The 17,566-nt window shown below is 30.3% G+C and overlaps 2 protein-coding genes across 10 annotated transcripts in view; both read left to right on the forward strand.

Moving 5' to 3' along the window:
* The first annotated feature begins 629 nt into the window (after positions 1–629).
* Positions 630–15,657, forward strand: LOC124957938 (serine-rich adhesin for platelets-like). Of its 8 annotated transcripts, none has more exons than XM_047515510.1 (12): positions 630–946; positions 1,331–1,587; positions 4,266–4,576; positions 7,893–7,980; positions 8,922–10,827; positions 10,905–11,106; positions 11,203–11,310; positions 12,433–12,600; positions 12,812–13,054; positions 13,134–13,400; positions 13,867–14,181; positions 14,380–15,657. In XM_047515510.1, the coding sequence occupies exons 4-12, from the start codon at positions 7,938–7,940 to the stop codon at positions 14,431–14,433; spliced, it is 3,306 nt and encodes a 1,101-aa protein (XP_047371466.1). In that variant the 5' UTR covers positions 630–946; positions 1,331–1,587; positions 4,266–4,576; positions 7,893–7,937; the 3' UTR covers positions 14,434–15,657. The 8 variants fall into 8 exon arrangements, with proteins under 8 accessions (XP_047371466.1, XP_047371468.1, XP_047371469.1 ...); XM_047515512.1 differs by having other exon boundaries at positions 4,297–4,576; XM_047515513.1 differs by having other exon boundaries at positions 4,332–4,576.
* A 1,778-nt stretch (positions 15,658–17,435) lies between these two features.
* The window catches only part of LOC124957915 (bumetanide-sensitive sodium-(potassium)-chloride cotransporter), a 15,337-nt gene continuing 15,206 nt past the window's right edge, over positions 17,436–17,566 (forward strand). For both annotated transcript variants that reach the window (XM_047515457.1, XM_047515453.1), the window contains exon 1: positions 17,436–17,566. This exon is cut by the window's right edge. The gene's annotated coding sequence lies outside the window, so the exon portion shown is untranslated.

Raw genomic sequence — 17,566 nt, forward strand, 5'->3', positions numbered from 1 at the left:
GTTATTCAGATCACGAAACTTAAGTGCTGTTATCGAAAAAAAAATAGTTTCATTGCGTATGATTACTATATATATAAAGTTAAAGGCACGCCCCTCTCATAATAATTTGGAGATTGCCACTCCCCAAATTATTGAATCCTAATTGACGAACGTGCCTCATTGATTTTATTTACAGATCGAAATTAACCTCGACCTTACTGATCATCTAAATAAATGATTTAATTCAATTTGAATTCTATCGATCTTGAATTTGATTTAACTTTAATCCAATTTATATATATATATTAAGAATCCCTTTAAATATAATGACATTAATAGTATATACATATATGTACTGTATACTACACTATACTATATTATACACCAATGTATTATATATACTGCCCTAATGCATATATACAATATACTAAACTACATTATATACATGATATATGAATAATACTATTAATATTATAGTAACATGAAAAATGCGCAAAAGAAATCGAAGCTAGATCCCATAAAAAGGTTTTAACAGTAAACGAGACGTTTAAAATTCGCGGGTACGTGATACACCGCTTGAATTTAATTTCAACCAATCAGAAGATGACCGCTACGATGATGCGCACGACTCTCCCGCGAAAGGGAGACGCAGCCAGTCACGACAGTTCAGCGTTAGCTGTCGTCGGGATTGGTTGTCTCGTGTTTTTCCGTTATCACGTTTTCGCCTTAGTTATTTCTTACATGGGACATATGTCGCGTGCGAAATAAAAAGAAAGAGAAGGTGTTGAATAAACGAAAAAGAAAGACGCAAGAAGGGAGAGAGAGAAAGAGAGAAAAGATTATCATAATAAATAAGTAATCAATCTTGTTAACATTATACTTATAAAAGCGTACTCGAGTAATGTTGGGGTACGTGTACGCGGGCGCACGCGCGCGCGCGTGTTAAACCGCGCGAGACGAAGAACACGTAAGTGCCAAGAGAGAGAGAGAGAGAGAGAAAGAGAGAAAGAAAAAAGAAAGAGAGAAAGAAAGAAAGAGAGAGAGAGAGAGAGGGAGAGAAAGAGAGAAAGAACACTCCTCGTCGTCGTCATGGGTACCGTGTGTTGTGGTGTATTCTTTTAAGAAAAATCTAATACTAAATTTTGTTTCTCTCCCTCTTTCTCTTTCTCTCTTTCTCTCTCCCTTTCTCTCTCTCTGTCTCTCTCTCTCGAAAATTTTTCTCTTCAAAAAATCTAACGAATTTTTTTTCTCGATTTTTTTTTTCTTTCCTTTTTTTTTCTTTTTTTTCTTTTTTTGGAAAGACGAAACGAAGTGAGAGAGATAGAACTAGTTGAGAGTGTTCTCTGTTTAGTTTCTTAGCCGTAACGTGTTACTTGAGACGTACATATAATAAGAAAGGTACAGAATAGAAACGGTAGAGAGAGGAGCAACGAAAGACAAGAGAGAAAGAGAGAGAGAGAGAGAGAGGGAGAGAGTGAGATAGGGAGATAGAGAAAGAAAGAAAGAGAGGAGGACGATAATGCGGACTTGGTGTTTCCGCCTAGTTCGACACGACGTCGACAAAGACGACGACAACAATCCAGACGAATTTCGACGGATTTATTTGTGGTAGGTAAAACCAAAATAATTTATCTTTTCCTTACGATCAGATCTATTTGCGATCCTGTTCAGTGAGAAACGTGTTCTCCTTGATCATAGTCTCTCTTTGTCTCTTCCTCTCTTTCTCTCTCTCTCTCTCTTTGTCTTTCTCCCTCTTCCTCCCACCCTCTCACCCCCACGATTGATCGATCGATCGGTCGGTCGGTCGGTCGGTCGGTCGGTCGGTCGGTCGGTCGGTCGGTCGATCGATCGATCGATCAATCGGAAAGAAGTGTTACACGTCTATTTTGTTGCTTAAGCGGCAAATGGTATTGTTAACGGTACGATATCGTTACATTCGAACACCACTTATATATATACGTGTTGCGTGTGTGTGTATATATATATATATACGTACATACTATATATATATATATACGTACATACTATATATATATATATATATATATATATATATATATATATATATATATATATATTGTTTTTCTTAGCATTTCAAAATGTTAAGTTTCTATTTCATGTCCGACTTCTTTTTAGAAATTTCGTCAGTACTATATATATTATGTGTACGGACACACATACGCACACATACATATGAAAAGTATGCTGTTATGAAATTAATGGCAATCGAACAATTCGATTTTTGTTTTTATGAAGGCATTTATTCAGGTCAAAATTTGGCAATAATTTTTAATAAATGGATAATCGAATAATTCGATTTTTTTTCTTTTCTTTTCTTTTTTTTTTCACTGAAGATATACACACAATATTATGTATTGTATATAATACATATAATACATATTATATAATATTAATATATATATATATTATAATTATAATATTTTATATATAATATATAATATTTATATATTACGATGATACGAAACTTGCACTATTAGAATATTATTGTAGGATGAGATATATATATTCGCGCCGTAGTCCGAATCCTTAGAAAGTATTAAGTAAAAAAAAAAGCCTTAGAATCGTCTTTTGTGTAACATTAAATCCTGAAAGATGCGATCAAAGGAGAAAGAACTCGAACGACTTCGTCAGCAAGTTAGCAATAGTTTTTTGTGTTTCGAAGTTAGATAGTTCGAGAGAAGATATTTACGATATCTCTAGACTCTCTTTAAAATCATCTTTTTGTAATTTAGGTTAAATTATTCGTTTAGATACGCCAATTCGTGAAGACGTGCAAATCAGTTCGTACGAATAACCTCGATAATTAGTTTTTCGTTCTTTTATATATATATATGTATTTTGTTTGTTTGTTTACTGTTTTTTTTCTTTTTTTTTTATTTATTTATTTATTTATTTTTTCTTGCATTTGATCATCGACAGAAAGGTATGGAATTGTAATTAAAACGATTTTACGTTGCTACTCGCGTTATCTTATCTTTTTACGTGACATATATATATATATATATGTATTGGTTCTCGGTAGCAATAGTGGTAAGTAGTTCGATACGTTCCATCTTTGTTGTAAAAAAAAAAAAAAGAGAGAAGTTAAGAAGATAAATAAATAAATAAATAAAAAAGAAAAGAGGTCAGGGCTAATGTTAAATGATTTGAAAAATGAGTTAATTCTTTTCGATAATTTGTAGTCTTGTATCATTAGATCACGTATAGTTTTACAATTTGAAAAGAAAAAGAAAAGGACATTAACCTAAAAAAGTCATAGAATAAGAGTAATCGATTTTTAAAATCACGTGATAACGACACTTATGAATCATAACTTGTATTTCTTGATTTAATTGTTTTATTTCTCTATTATATTTTTTAATAAATCAGAAAGAGAGAGAGAGAGAGAGAGAGAGAGAGAGAGAGAGAGAGAAGAGAGAGAGAGAGAGAGAGAAAGAGAAAGAGAGCAACGGATAAACGAGCGTAGGTGTGCCGTGTTATGCTGCATGCAGTTTGAGATGAAGAGAGAGATAAAAAGAAAGAAAGAGAGAGAGAGAGAGGAGAGAGAGAGTGGTTGCCTGCTGCGACTATAAAACCGATCAACCAAGCCACTCTCTTGACCTGACATTTAATACCATTACACGAGTCATAGTCGCTTGTTGGTCTTTCAACGAGAAAGAGAACAAAGACTATTTGCAGTCCTTCGTATGAGAAGGATGTGCTTATATTAGATTTTCATTATCTATTCATTGATATTTTATACAAAGTGACATTTTATTTTTCTTTTATTTTCTCTTCATTTCTTTCATTCTTTTTGTTTTTTTTTTCCTCGATAAAAAAAGAAAACAGTTTCGGTTATCTGATGTATAAAAAAGAAAAAAAAAAAAAAGAGAGAAAAAGAAATCAAAACATTTCGTGGTATTATTTTACAAATGAAAAGTGAGATGAACGTAGGAACACGTAATCACGAATTTTTATGTCATTCCAAAAAGAAAAAAAAAAAAAAAAAAGGAAAGGAGCGTGGAGAAAGAGAATTCCGGTGACAAATATTTTCAGGTGCAAAAAAAGATCTGATGATTTTTCTCTCTCCATTTTTATTTAATCGCATTAATAAGAGGATTGATTTGTTTATCTTATAATTAGAAATAACAATCGCACATATAAACCAGTCATTATCTTTAATGGTTAGAGAGAACAGCTTGTAACACTTTATCTGGTTCACCGTATATGTTACATTCATATATATATATATATATATATATAGAAATCCTTTTGATTCTCTCTAGACTAATATTAGTCTTGATTTATACGGTTTAGTTTTACACGCTTGTAATCTAAAGTGTAAATCTAAGGTTGCTGCTCTGTACTTTGTTTCGTACATGTTTATAAATCTCGATCATTCACGAGTATTCACGAGGACAATCGACGACAACGATGATGACGAGGACGACGACGACGACGGCGACGAGGACGACGACGACGACGGCGACGATGAGGACGAGGACGCGATGACGAGTGAGTGAAAGCGAGAACGCGTTCAACTATAAACTAGAGCGCACGCGTCTATTACAATCGGAAGAAGGCGTAACTCGAATTGGTTAGCTTATCCAAAAATTATTATTATTATTATTATTATTATTATTATTATTATTATTATTATTATTATTACTATTATTATTATTATGTACTTTTATTTTTATTCTTATTTACATTTTTAAAAAATTTCTTTTCACTTTTTTAATAGAGAGATTCATTCAAGTGTGAAAACACGAATCAAGTTGTGTATCTACGAATATGTTATACGTGTGGGGGTGATGATTATTATTTTCTTTCTTTCTTTTTTTTTTTTTTTCATTTCTCTCTATCTTTTTTTTTTTCCTTTTTTTCTAATCGAAAGATTTAACGAAGCGTAAAAACTCAGATCAAGTTTTGCATATATGAACGTATATGTGTGTGTGTGGGTGTGTGTATTTTCTTTCTCTTTTTCTATTTTTTTAATCGAGAAATTTATCAAAGCGTGGAAATTCGAATTGAATTGTATACGTACGAATGTATGTATAAATGTATAGTGTATATATATATATATCTTTATTTGTATTTTTTTTTTTTTTTTAATTTTTATTTTTTACTTTTTTAATTGACAGACTTATCGAAGCGTGGGAACTCGAACTTCGAGTCCTGTATTATGTATGAACATGTTGTGTGTGTGTGTGTTGACGTTATCGTGAGAATAATTTGCTAAGAAACAGAGGAACTTTCGTTCTCCTCGTGAAAGGCAAAGGTCTCGTAATAACTTCTCGTTTCTTTGTCTACGAACAATTTCGCTTTGTCTTAAGTTATCTTTTAGGTATTCAAAGGAAATAGGAGCTGGTATAGTTGCGTTTAATGAAAAACGAAAGTTTTCAAGAATTTATATATATATATATATATATATATAATATAAATTGATATAATATCTTTTTCGAGATTTATAGGTTAATTTTTTTTTTTCATATTGTAAAACTACAAACTTGATAACAAAAATAAAAATATCTATAAATTTTTCTATTTTATTTACTAATATTTATGATTAAACATAATTGCTATTTGCAAGCGTGCTGATAATAATGAAAATTAATTATATCAAAAGTTGAAGGAATATCATTTTTTACTACTTATTCTATTTTATATAAATAAAAAAAAAAAAAAAAAAAAAAAAAAAAAAAAAAATTCTATTTACTTATTTTTTTTACCTTCATATTTTATGTTCTAATCATATTAATTAATATTATCGAATTAGGTATATTATCGAAATAATGATATTTTTTTCGATGTATTCGATAAATCGTTAGATCGATTTTGAACATTGTAAATAAATGTTGTAGTTTGTGTCAAGTGTTGTTCGGAGTGGAAGAAAAAAAAAAGAAATAGAGAAGTAACATCGAAAAATATTAACATATTTTGTATAAGTTATCATTTCAAAATGATTTCTTGAATGAGCCTCATTGTCAGAGACTTTATCGATTCAAAGCAAGAGAATTAAATTCGATCGATAGAAGGCCGCCCGTATTTGTTACTTGCTTCTCTCGCAATGGAACGTTCTTCATGAAATAATGGCTTGAAATTACGTTGGCTGGTCGGACAACGAGAGAATTATTTCGAGAGAGAGAAAGAGAGAGAGAAAGAGAGAAAGGAATGAAACAAATCTTTCGATGTTTTCGTTTCTATTGAATCGATATTACCTCAAAAATGCATTATATATAATATGTGTGTATATATATTATGTTAAAAAAATGTATACAACAATGAACATTATTACGAAAAAATTATTTAGACAAAAATCTTTAACAAAATTTTATTCATTTCGATAAAATGAAAATTTTTTATTCCTTTTATCATATTAATAATAATCGATGTACTCATAATTATATCGATATAAATCGATGCGTTTAATTTTATTACACAAATGCACAATATGCTGAGGGATAGGTTTTACAATATAAAGAATTTTTAGGTTAGATTTTTTTTTCTGATTCGGTAAAATCAAAAGCCCAACGAGATATACGAGCTTAAAATAGCTTCGAGAAAGAGTAATTGATGATTTATTAAAATTCATTGAGGAACTTTTGGTCTATTCTCTTTAAGAAATGATAAAAGATCGATATATTCGTAATAATAATCGATAATGGTACGATATATCGATAATATTTCGAGATATTGATTTCATGTTTTTTAAAATTAAAAGGATTTTTTTTTTTTTTTTTTTTTTTTTTTTTTAAGACAGTATACATATAGTAAATTATATTTTTTTAAAACTATGCACGTTCACAGTTGTTAGCGTTCTTTCGTTCTTCATACGCTTTCGCAATTATTCATACTGTAGCTTCTTCACGCTTTCACGATAGTAGTTTGCGATTCACGAATCTATCTTTTATCTCTTCCTCGTGTAAATTCTACATTCTATTATTTCTTTTTTCTCGTTCTTTTTTTTCCTCCTAGATATTTCTTTTCAACAGAATTATATTAATCTTTTACATTTTCAAAATGAGCACAAAAGAAATATTAAATAATAGCTTAGACATTGTATTACTTCAAACAATACTTCCGTTTAATCATTTATATTTTTTAAAAATCAAATCTCATATTTGATTATATATATATATATATTCTTTTTTTTACTGATTAAACAAGTAAAGTAAAGAAAAAAAAAATAATAATAATTTTCATTTCCATATTTAAGAAACAAATCGAATTACGTAGTTTTTCTTTTCTTTTTTTATTTTCCTATTTTTTTTTTTTTTCCTTTTTCCATTTAAAGTACGAAGAAAAATAAGTAACGACGTTACCGAGAAAGCTCGCTAACTCACTTATTTCTGATTCGATTCGAATTCAAGCTCGGTTATTTTTCGTGAGGGTGCGGGAAGTAATGTGCCGGCAGAGACCTAACTCGTGATAATCCAATTGACGAGCATTGCGATTGACCTCCTTTGCTTGATGTGTGCTCGAAAGATGACGACGTCGTTTTTTTCCTCTCTCTCTCTCTTTCTCTCTCTTTCTCTTTCTCTCTCTCTCTCTCTCTCTTTCTCTTTATATATTATGTAGATATGTTATTACAATCGTTTATACATAATATATTTATTATTTTGTTTATATATTTTTCGTATCGTGTGCATATATTGAACTAATTAATTGAGAAAGTTAAAAAAAAAAATGCTTTTTCCTTTTTGTAATAAATTTTTAATAGATCTTTCAAACCAGTTTTTTTTTCTTTTTTTTTTCTTTTTTTTTTTTTTAATAAATACATATATCTAATTTTTCTTTTATCATATAAAAATAATTATATAATTGTTGTCATTGGATTTTATTATATATATTTATCTTAACTAATGTTATCTTGATGATTTAATATATTTAATTCGAAGTTTTTATTTCAGATTCAATAGAAAAAGTGTCGGGTGTAGTTACCAATCAAAAGGAAGATGTACGAAGCAACGTCGTGTTTGTTGTTGAGAGTATGTTTAGGTGAGTTGAATTTATTCTGTATATACATATGTATGTACGTATGTATGTATGTACGTATGTATGTATGTATGTATGTATGTATGTATGTATGTATGTATGTACTTTTTAATATAATCGTGTTAGTCTCGAGTAATCGTGGGAATTAGGAAACGAAAGGAAAGAGAAAAATAAAAAATAAAAAAGGAAAAAAATAAAAGATAAATTTATGTTCACGATGATAATGATTATGATGATGATGATGATTATGATGATGATACTACGTAAGTACATAGTTCGCGACGACGAAAAGCCGAGCAAGCGATATTCCCGTAAAACCGGTTTTTAGATCCGTTAAACTCTTCTTAGCTTGTCTATATTCTCACGATTCAATAGTTTTATCGTATCACCTTGAAAAAACAAATCTCATGGAAACATTTGTCTCCGATACTTTTTCTTTCATCGTAGCTAATTAACTTATATTTAGGGAAGAGGTAAAAATCAAAATAAAAATTAAATTTAATAATAATAAGGAGTATCGATAATGGTATAAAAAACAGTGTTGACGATGGTTAAAAAAAATTTGTGCACTTGAAAAAAAATTTACGTTTTTTTTTTTTTTTTTATATTATTCTTATTTTATTTCTTCATTTTAACTAGAAATTACTGAATTGATTTATATTCTGATAAAAAAAAAATATATATATATATATTATATATATATATATTATATATATATATATAAAAAGAATTATGAATAATATAAACATATGGGTTAGGAATTGATTAACTTGAAGAGATTAATAAACGTACATATGTACATAGATTGAGAGTAATTAAATGAATTAATTTGATAATATATTAAATGGAAACCCGTTAACGATATACATATGTAGGTGAAATGAATTAAAGAAAATGTTAAAGAAAAATATTTATGTAAATGATTCTCTTCAACGATATCTTAGGAGCTATTTTATTGGTCCTCGCTGGTGGAGTGACGACATCAAGCGTATCAGAAAAGTTTATTGAACTGTCGAATAAAAATGACGATTTGGAATCATCGTCATTGGTTGTAGCAAATCCAGTTAAAGTCAATCAAGAAATAGAAGAAGAAGAAGAAGAAGAGGAAGAAGAAGAAGAAAACGGCAGTGATTTGAAAGCAAAAGGTTTGAAATTATCTGATCTCGAGGATGAAGATCATAAGAAGAAAGTATCGAAAGAAGAGAAAAAAGAAGGAGAAGAAGAAGAAAAAACGCAAACGACGATTTCTACGGTGATCAACGAAACGAATAAAGACGTAGTTGAAGATTCAGATAATATTAGCAGTATCGCAACGACTACGATCGAGTCTACTTCGTCATCTCCATTTTTGGACAATGAATTAGGATCGTTCGATCGAATGGAAAAGCTAAATATAGATAAATATGTTGAGGAAATGAAAAATGTAGACAATGTTAAAAATGTTTCAATGACTTTGAATGAAACTAAATCAACAACGAACGTTCCAATACCAACGTTACCTGTTGTATCATCGTCGTCGTTGTCGTCGTCCATATCCAACGTAATTATCGAAAAGAAATTGTTGGAGTTGAGTAAAACTAATTTAACCGTTGCTACGACAACGAGAGATGCATCGATTTACGAGAATACGATTGGTCGAAAGGATTCTGAAAAAAAGCCAATAGTAACCGAGTCTTCGGTTGTTTTAGAGAATAGTATTCAACAATCAGGAGTATTCGGAAGTAGTTATAATACTATAAATAATTTAACAATCGAGTCTACCAGTTCGTTATCTTCGTCAAGTAGCACCAGCAGCAGTAGCACCGGCAGCAGTAGCACCAGCAGTAGCATCAGCAGTAGCAGTAGCAGTAGCAGTAGCAGTAGCAGTAGCAGTAGCAGCAGTAGTAGCAGCAGCAGCACATCTACCGAATCTTCATCTATTGGAACTCTCACAATTGGGACTCTGACAACAGGAACATTGTTCCCTTACGTTCAATCGAAGATTGATGATCCTAACGATTTAACAGGAAACGGTATAACTGAAAGTACTAATTCAAATACAATCGTATCAATGACTACTACCGTCGTTCCCATTGATTCCTCCATATTAGATACGAAAACTACCGAGAATCCAACTACTAAATCAACTCTTACAGATGATTATTATTCGACTCTTATTACTGATATTGATAATGATTTTTCTACGGAAACTACGATCGAATCATCTGATCAATCTTCCGTTAATCCAACGACTAGTAGTTCCTCATTTTATCCTGGTAGTACTGTTGAATACAAATTTGTTACATTAACAGAAAACGGTAGAAACTCTTTAACAACAACAACTTTGGCTATCGAAGAGACATTGTCTATAAATCATGAACAGACCGATATCAACATTAGTAACAACGTTTCCGATTCGAAAGAAAGTACAAGAAGTTTGTCGGAAATTGAATCGTGGCCTAGATCGACCTCGGTTGAACGTACTTTACCTGTTACACCTACGCCAAACGCGATTATCACTAGCAGTACACTTAGAAGTACACTTAGCAATACGGAAAATAACATGATGACCAGTGTCGAAAGTATTACCGAGAGTTTAGATGCAACACCACTCGTAAATGTTGTTACCCTAGATCTTCCAAGTAGTACGTTTGTTACAACGTTACCCGACAACAAGTTACTAGGTAAGAAATCTGTTGATGCAGTAGGCATCCCTACAACTACTGTTGCCACCACCATGGAGACATTACCACCAGACGAAATTACATCTCTGGTTAGGGTAATACTTGAGGGTAATAGGCATGACGTTTGTCCACATCTTGAAGAACTTCAACAATTTCTTGCTAATATATTGTCTAATGGTTTGGATAAGTAAGTATGCCGCTAAGTATAACTTTGATCATATCGATTGTTTATTTCAAAATTTAGCATCATCATAATGTTTACAGAGTCGTTCTAGCGAAACAAGTTAAGTTTCATAAAAACCCGTGTACCGAATCGGATAACTCAAAAGATAATTCATCATCCGAAGGATCTTTTCTTACCATATATGTTTACGTAGTTGATGAAAATGGTAAATTTGATGCTGCGATGACTAAGATATTACCAAATATGTACAAATCACCAGTACCATCAGATTTTCCAATAACAGTAAGTTAAACTGACAAACTTAGCACTTTAATATATCCCATTAAAATCTCTTATATTATTAATCGTTATATCGTCTGATTAAATTTATCCTTTTAGATACACAGTATCGTATTAGTACAGGAAATAGATTCTAGCAACGCAATAGCCGTCGTTGTGGTTTCTTCAGTGGCATTCATTTGTCTACTTCTTCTTGCTGGCCTTCTGGTAAGAGAGATTTATCTGATATATTCAAAGAAAGAACAGAACGTAAAATTGTTATTCGCGATACCGGCTACGCTCATTACCAAACAGGAGATACGTTTCGATTTATAAAGATGCAGCAGCTACGTCGTAGGTTCATGAAAGTCTTCCTCGTTTGTACGCCTACTCGTATCTTGCCTTACCTGGCATTAGTCATGAGTAATTCGTTACGTAGCAATATCCGCGTTGAAAAATTAGCTTTACCATTGTGTTTACTTGCGTTTTAGGTGTCACGGAACAAAATTTATATATATATATATATATATATATATATATATACATAAACCTAGTGTCTAACACATATGACAATGCGGTAAAAAGTAATGGTATTACAGGTTCAAATAAAAATCAATTAATTATTTATGAATAAAATTATCCGGAGAATAAGGTATTATATTATATCATGAAATTTATAAGATCATGACATTAGAAAGATGGAATGATCTATGGATCATGATTTTTTTATCAATCATGTCATGTTTTTTTATTGTGTTTTTTTTTTAAATTATTTAAGTTAACTGATATACTTAATATAATTGTACTTTTACGTTTTCATTATTGTGCATGCCTGACTTGATATAATATAATAGTAAAAATGTTTTATGTTAGATGGTATAGAAGAAAAAAAAATATATGTATTAGACACTGTAGCTTTCTATAAGCTGATACATATGATAATGCAAATAAGTAATAGCATTACTTTCAATTAAATTAATAAATTATTTATGTACATACATACATATGAAATTTGTTAAATTAAATGTTAGTCGTTTTAAAATATTCAAATGATTTTTAATTATCATAGATCTATGAATAGATTCACATGGATCATGGTATTTAGCTAATATAAAAACTCTCTCCTTTTTCCAATGGTTCTATCTCTAACTTCTTATCTATCATTTCAATGTTACATGTTTTTTTTTTTGGTAAACGTTTGAAACGATAAAACACTCGCAAAAACGGTGATGCCGATTACGATAAATACAAGGTCATATTGATGCTATATACATACACATAATCAATATATATATATATATAGGAATGTTATTGATCTTTCGCGGATTATAAATATGTTCATTTTTTCAGTTCGTTATGAGAAAAAGACAAACAAGATTCAATTATGGCGAACGATGTCGACCTGTATCTTTAGATGCCTATAGTTTAGACAGTGTATCTGCATATAACAGTGTTAGACGAAAAGGTTTTGCTAGATCATCCAAAAGAAGTTATGGTAATCCTGCTTTTGAAGATTCAGTAAGTATTTTATAACGTTTATATATTTTATTAAATTATAATAAAATTCGCGGTGTTACAAACGTTGTAAAAATTTGATTACGTTCATAAATTAAAAACTATTAGTTTGAATTTTTTAAATATAATAAAAAAAATTTGCAAAATATGTTGAATAAAAATATTGTAATTTCTAAAGTTTTATTTACTTATTTACCGACTTACTTGCTTACAGAGTGCAGTTCCATCTCATCCATTAAATTTCACTGGACTTACTTCTTTCTCAAACGACGTCGATGCCATTAACGAAGAATTTTTAAGTATACCCCAGGTTTCCGCTAAGATGGATGAACTTCCTTTAGGTGCTGAAGTGAAGAACAGATATGCGAATGTAATACCACTTCCAGAAAGTAGAGTACCGTTGAAAAAAGTCAACGATGATCCTCTTTCGGAATACATCAATGCCAGTTACGTTCGGGTTAGTTCATTAATAGTATTCTATTTTTCATTCTATATATATGTATATATATATATATAAATTCACAAATCTTTTTTAGGGTCCTAAAAATGCGACAAAATATTACATTGCCTGTCAAGCACCTTTGGATACGACTGTTACCGATTTTTGGCGTATGATTTGGGAACAACAATCCAAAGTGATCATTATGTTGACTGATCTATTTGAAAACGGGGTTGAAAAGTGTACCGAATATATACCACCTTCCGAGGTGACCGATTGTCATAGATTGTACGGTGATTTCCAAGTGACGTTAAAGAAGCGAGAAACCAAAGAGAAATATGCTATATCGACGTTACACTTAAAAGTACTCCATTTAAATCAAATTAAAATAGATTTTTTACATGCGATTCAATGTGATTAAGAAAGTGATTTTTGTAAGACTTATATTTTTTATACTGAGATATTTGAACATTTGATGGAAGAGTTAAGAGTTTGAATTATTTGAAAATTACTTTTTTTTTTTTTTTCCATAACGAGACAAACAAAGAAAAATTAAATGTCTTTATTTTTGAGATATTTTATGTAATTTAATTTTAAATATTATTTTATGTAATTTAATGTAATTTTAATTATGACTTATGAGATCAAACTTTTCTTTCTTTCTTTTTCTTTTTTTTTTCTTTTCTTAAATATTTCAAATGACACAATAAGATCACTTTCATAATCACCAGTTTCACTTATGTTTATGGTATTTATTAATTGTATCGGTTTTTCTTTTTTTTTTCTTTTTCTTTTTTTTTTTCTTTTTTTTATTTTCTTTTTTTTTGCAGAATTTAGAAAATAATACATTCAGAGAAGTATACCATATTTGGTACTTATGGCCAGCCAGTGGCGTCCAAACAGACGGCGCAGGACTTATAGCTGTACTTCTCGAAGGCAGAGCCCTTCAAAGAGGTGGTCCAGGACCTATAGTGGTCCATTGTAGTCCTGGTACAGGTCGTACAGGAACATTGATAGCATTAGACCTGGGAATTAGGCAATATGAAATTACACGAACGGTAGACGTCCCAAGAGTGGTTTATACGATAAGAAGAGATAGAGCTGGGGCTGTGCAAACTAAAGAACAGTATGCTTTTATATATAAGGTGTGTATAAATATTTTAACATTTTTTTTTATGTATTTGTACTTTTTTTTTAACTATAACATTAGACTTGTATGATCACTTCCTTTTCATTTTTTTTTTTGATTTGTTTACTTTTTTAAATTATCATTTTCTCTCTTTTTCTTTCTTTCTCTCTCTCTCTCTCTCTCTCTCGCTCTCTCTCTATCTCTCTCTTTTAAGGCCTTGAATTTGTATGCAACCAAACTTGCTGGAGGTATGCTGGAATCAACATAAACGAGGAGTATAAATTATTATCGGTCTAAAAAATTGGTGGACGAGTGCTACAAAAGAATGTTAAGACTAATTTCATAGTAATCTTTATCGTTGTTGGTAGTTAAATTAAATAAGGACAGACGACCATTTTTTTTTTTTGTATTCCAGTTAACTGGAGTAAAGAAAAGAAAAAGGAAAAGAAAAAAAAAAAACAAAGAAACAAATATAGATAATTAACGAGTATTAAATGTTACCTAACGATCGGTAATCAAAGATCGAGTGAAAGGCTGAATGATACTTGTGATATGTGGACCATTCGTTGATATTCATTATTATGCATATATATACATATATATATATATATATATATATACACACATAGATACATATATATATACATATATACATACACATATATATATATATATACATATACATAGATACGCGTATATATATAAATATATACATATATATATACACGTGATTCATCTATATCGCGTTATATTTTTTACTTACGGCCGTTCCAATGAATACATCTTTTTATCTGCTTTGATAAGGATTTACCGATCTCTCTTTGGTGGAAGTATTCAGTATTAAGGTATTCTATTAATTATGATAGAAACAAGATCGAGAAAGAAAAAAAATTTGTTGAGCAAGTAGTAAAAAAAAGAAAAAAGAAAAAAAAAAGAAAATAATAAAGAGAAAAAAAAGAAAGAAAGACAAAAAAAGATAACAAAAACAAAATTGATGCGACCAGCTTTAATCTTTTGTTTTCTTTTTCTTTTTTTTTTTTTTTTTTTTTTTTTTTTTTTTTTAGATAAAGAATACTACAAGTAGAGAAGCATATTTATAAGCGAAATGACACAAAATGTATTTTATTTAACCCTTTTTTTTTTGTTTTTCAATGTTTCAATGTTTCAATGTTTTTAATTCTTCACACCCGTTGTTTTTCTTGCATTCGACAATTTTTCATATTTTAAGAAGCTTACTTGTGTAATCCTAGACGATGCGCTCTCTTTCTTTTTAAAACTATCTCGTAGAGATTGCAAAAGCCATTTCGAATTTATTGCCGTTGCGATGTGAATATATTTTTTTTTTTTTTTTTTTTTTTTTTTTTTTTTTTTTCGTTGTTACTATTGTTATTGTTATTGTTATCTGTGTATAAAGTATATCCCCAATTCGTAGCACATTGCTCTCTATAATTGTACATAAATAATAAAGAAATGCAGAGGCACGTTGATTGAATTTTTGTTTTTAATTTTAATATTAATAACATCCCAATATTGTTTAGTGGTTTAAATTATAATCACTGTAGCCATGAATATGATTGCGTCGGTAACTGTTGGTTGTCTTCGTCGATAAATAGTTCCAGTAATTGTCGGTAAGTGGTTGCTGTCTTCGTTGATAAGTAGTCGTTATCTTCGTCGGTAACAATATCATTAAAAATCATGAATAAGCATATGGTTTCAAGATTTTACCACGAGGTGGAGTGAGAATCTTATTTTCTATAAAAAAAAGTGTGTCCTGCAATAAAATTTATACAAATCATATATATACACACATACACACATGCATATATATATATGTATATATATATATATAAATATATATATGTATATCCTTTTTCCTTGTTTTTTCTTTTTTTTCTTTTTCTTTTTTTTTTTTTAATCTACATCCCAATGAAAACACTTATAGCTTCAATTTAACGATATTAAACAATTCCTTCAGCTACTTCCATTCAATTAATCATTCTTTCCGTCTTCTTAACCATTTTATAAAGTGATTGATGAGTCTTGTACGTGTTTAATATACCATAGCGATTATTATACCCGAGTAGCTTAGCGAGTCCGCGTGTTGACTCGGTGAAAAAAAAAAAAATAAATAAATAAATAAAATATTGAGGATTGAAAAAAGGAAAAGGAAAGGAAAAAAAAAAAGGGAAGGAAAGAAAGCGGAGGAACAAAAAATTAGAAAGGAAAGGAAAGGAAACGAAAAAAAAATAAAGAGAGAGAGAGAGAAAAAAAACTGTCTGACATTAAAAAAAAATTGAGAAAGAAGTCCTGTCCTCGAATGGAATTATTCGTAAATTAATTGTCGAAACGATGTTTTTAAATTATCTATGAATAAGTTAGAATGTAGTGATGTGAACTTATAGAGGGCGCGCATTCGTTCCAGTGACTTCGGTATTAGTTGGAGAGAGAGAGAGAGAAACAGAGATAGAGAGATAGAGACAGAGAGAGAGAGAGATAGAGTGACAGAGAGGGATAGAGAGAGAGAGCTTTCATGGAAGGCCGCCCGCTATCCAGGTGGTCTACCGGGTTGTCTGGCTTGGACTGGCTCGAACTGGATCGTGGCTGTTCGATCTTGAGAGGTCCGGGCTCGTTCGATCCGTCGATCGTCAAGGAAATAAACGTATTCGAGGAATAATTGTTTGCGTTGAGAGGTTAGCCCGAGATATACATATGTACTCGTTAGGCGTGGCTTTTAAAGAATTCTTTTAATATGTGCATTGCACTTTATTTGATCACACGTAAATTTGAGATTCAACGAGGAACAAATTAAAGAGGAAAGGAAGAGAAAGAAGAGAAAAAGAAAAAAAGAAGAAAAGAAAGAATGAAAAGGAATGACGATATGACGAGGCCCGCCCCCCTTCTTCTCGCCCCCCCCCTCCTCTTCCCTGCCCCCCAAAAATAAGAACGAAAAAAAAATATAAACCGGAAAGAAATTTCTCTCTCCGCTTGTTTTTCTTTTTTATTTATTTCTTTTACGTTTTTTTTTCTTTTTTTTTTTTTTTTTTTTGTATGTTTTCCATCCCGTCTCGTCGAGATTAATCATTTAATCTCACGTCGTCACTTTCGTTGCACGTTTAAAACATTTTCGAAAGATTTGTGAAAAGAAAATAAAAAAAAAAATATATATATATATATATATTATATATTTTCGTGTATATAATACAAATTGGGATTAAAACGAAGATATATCAGGGTGTTTTCTTATCAGTATCAAGAGACAAATCACAATACTCATTCGACATCACTCTATCTATACTATCGTTAACGTACGAATGCATTTTAATGATTTACTCTGATTGCTTCTTCTCTTATCTGTCATTTCCCAAGATCATGTATTTTTCTTCCTCTTCTATTTCTTTTTG

The sequence above is a fragment of the Vespa velutina genome, chromosome 2, assembly GCF_912470025.1.
Source record: "Vespa velutina chromosome 2, iVesVel2.1, whole genome shotgun sequence".
NCBI lineage: Eukaryota > Metazoa > Arthropoda > Insecta > Hymenoptera > Vespidae > Vespa > Vespa velutina.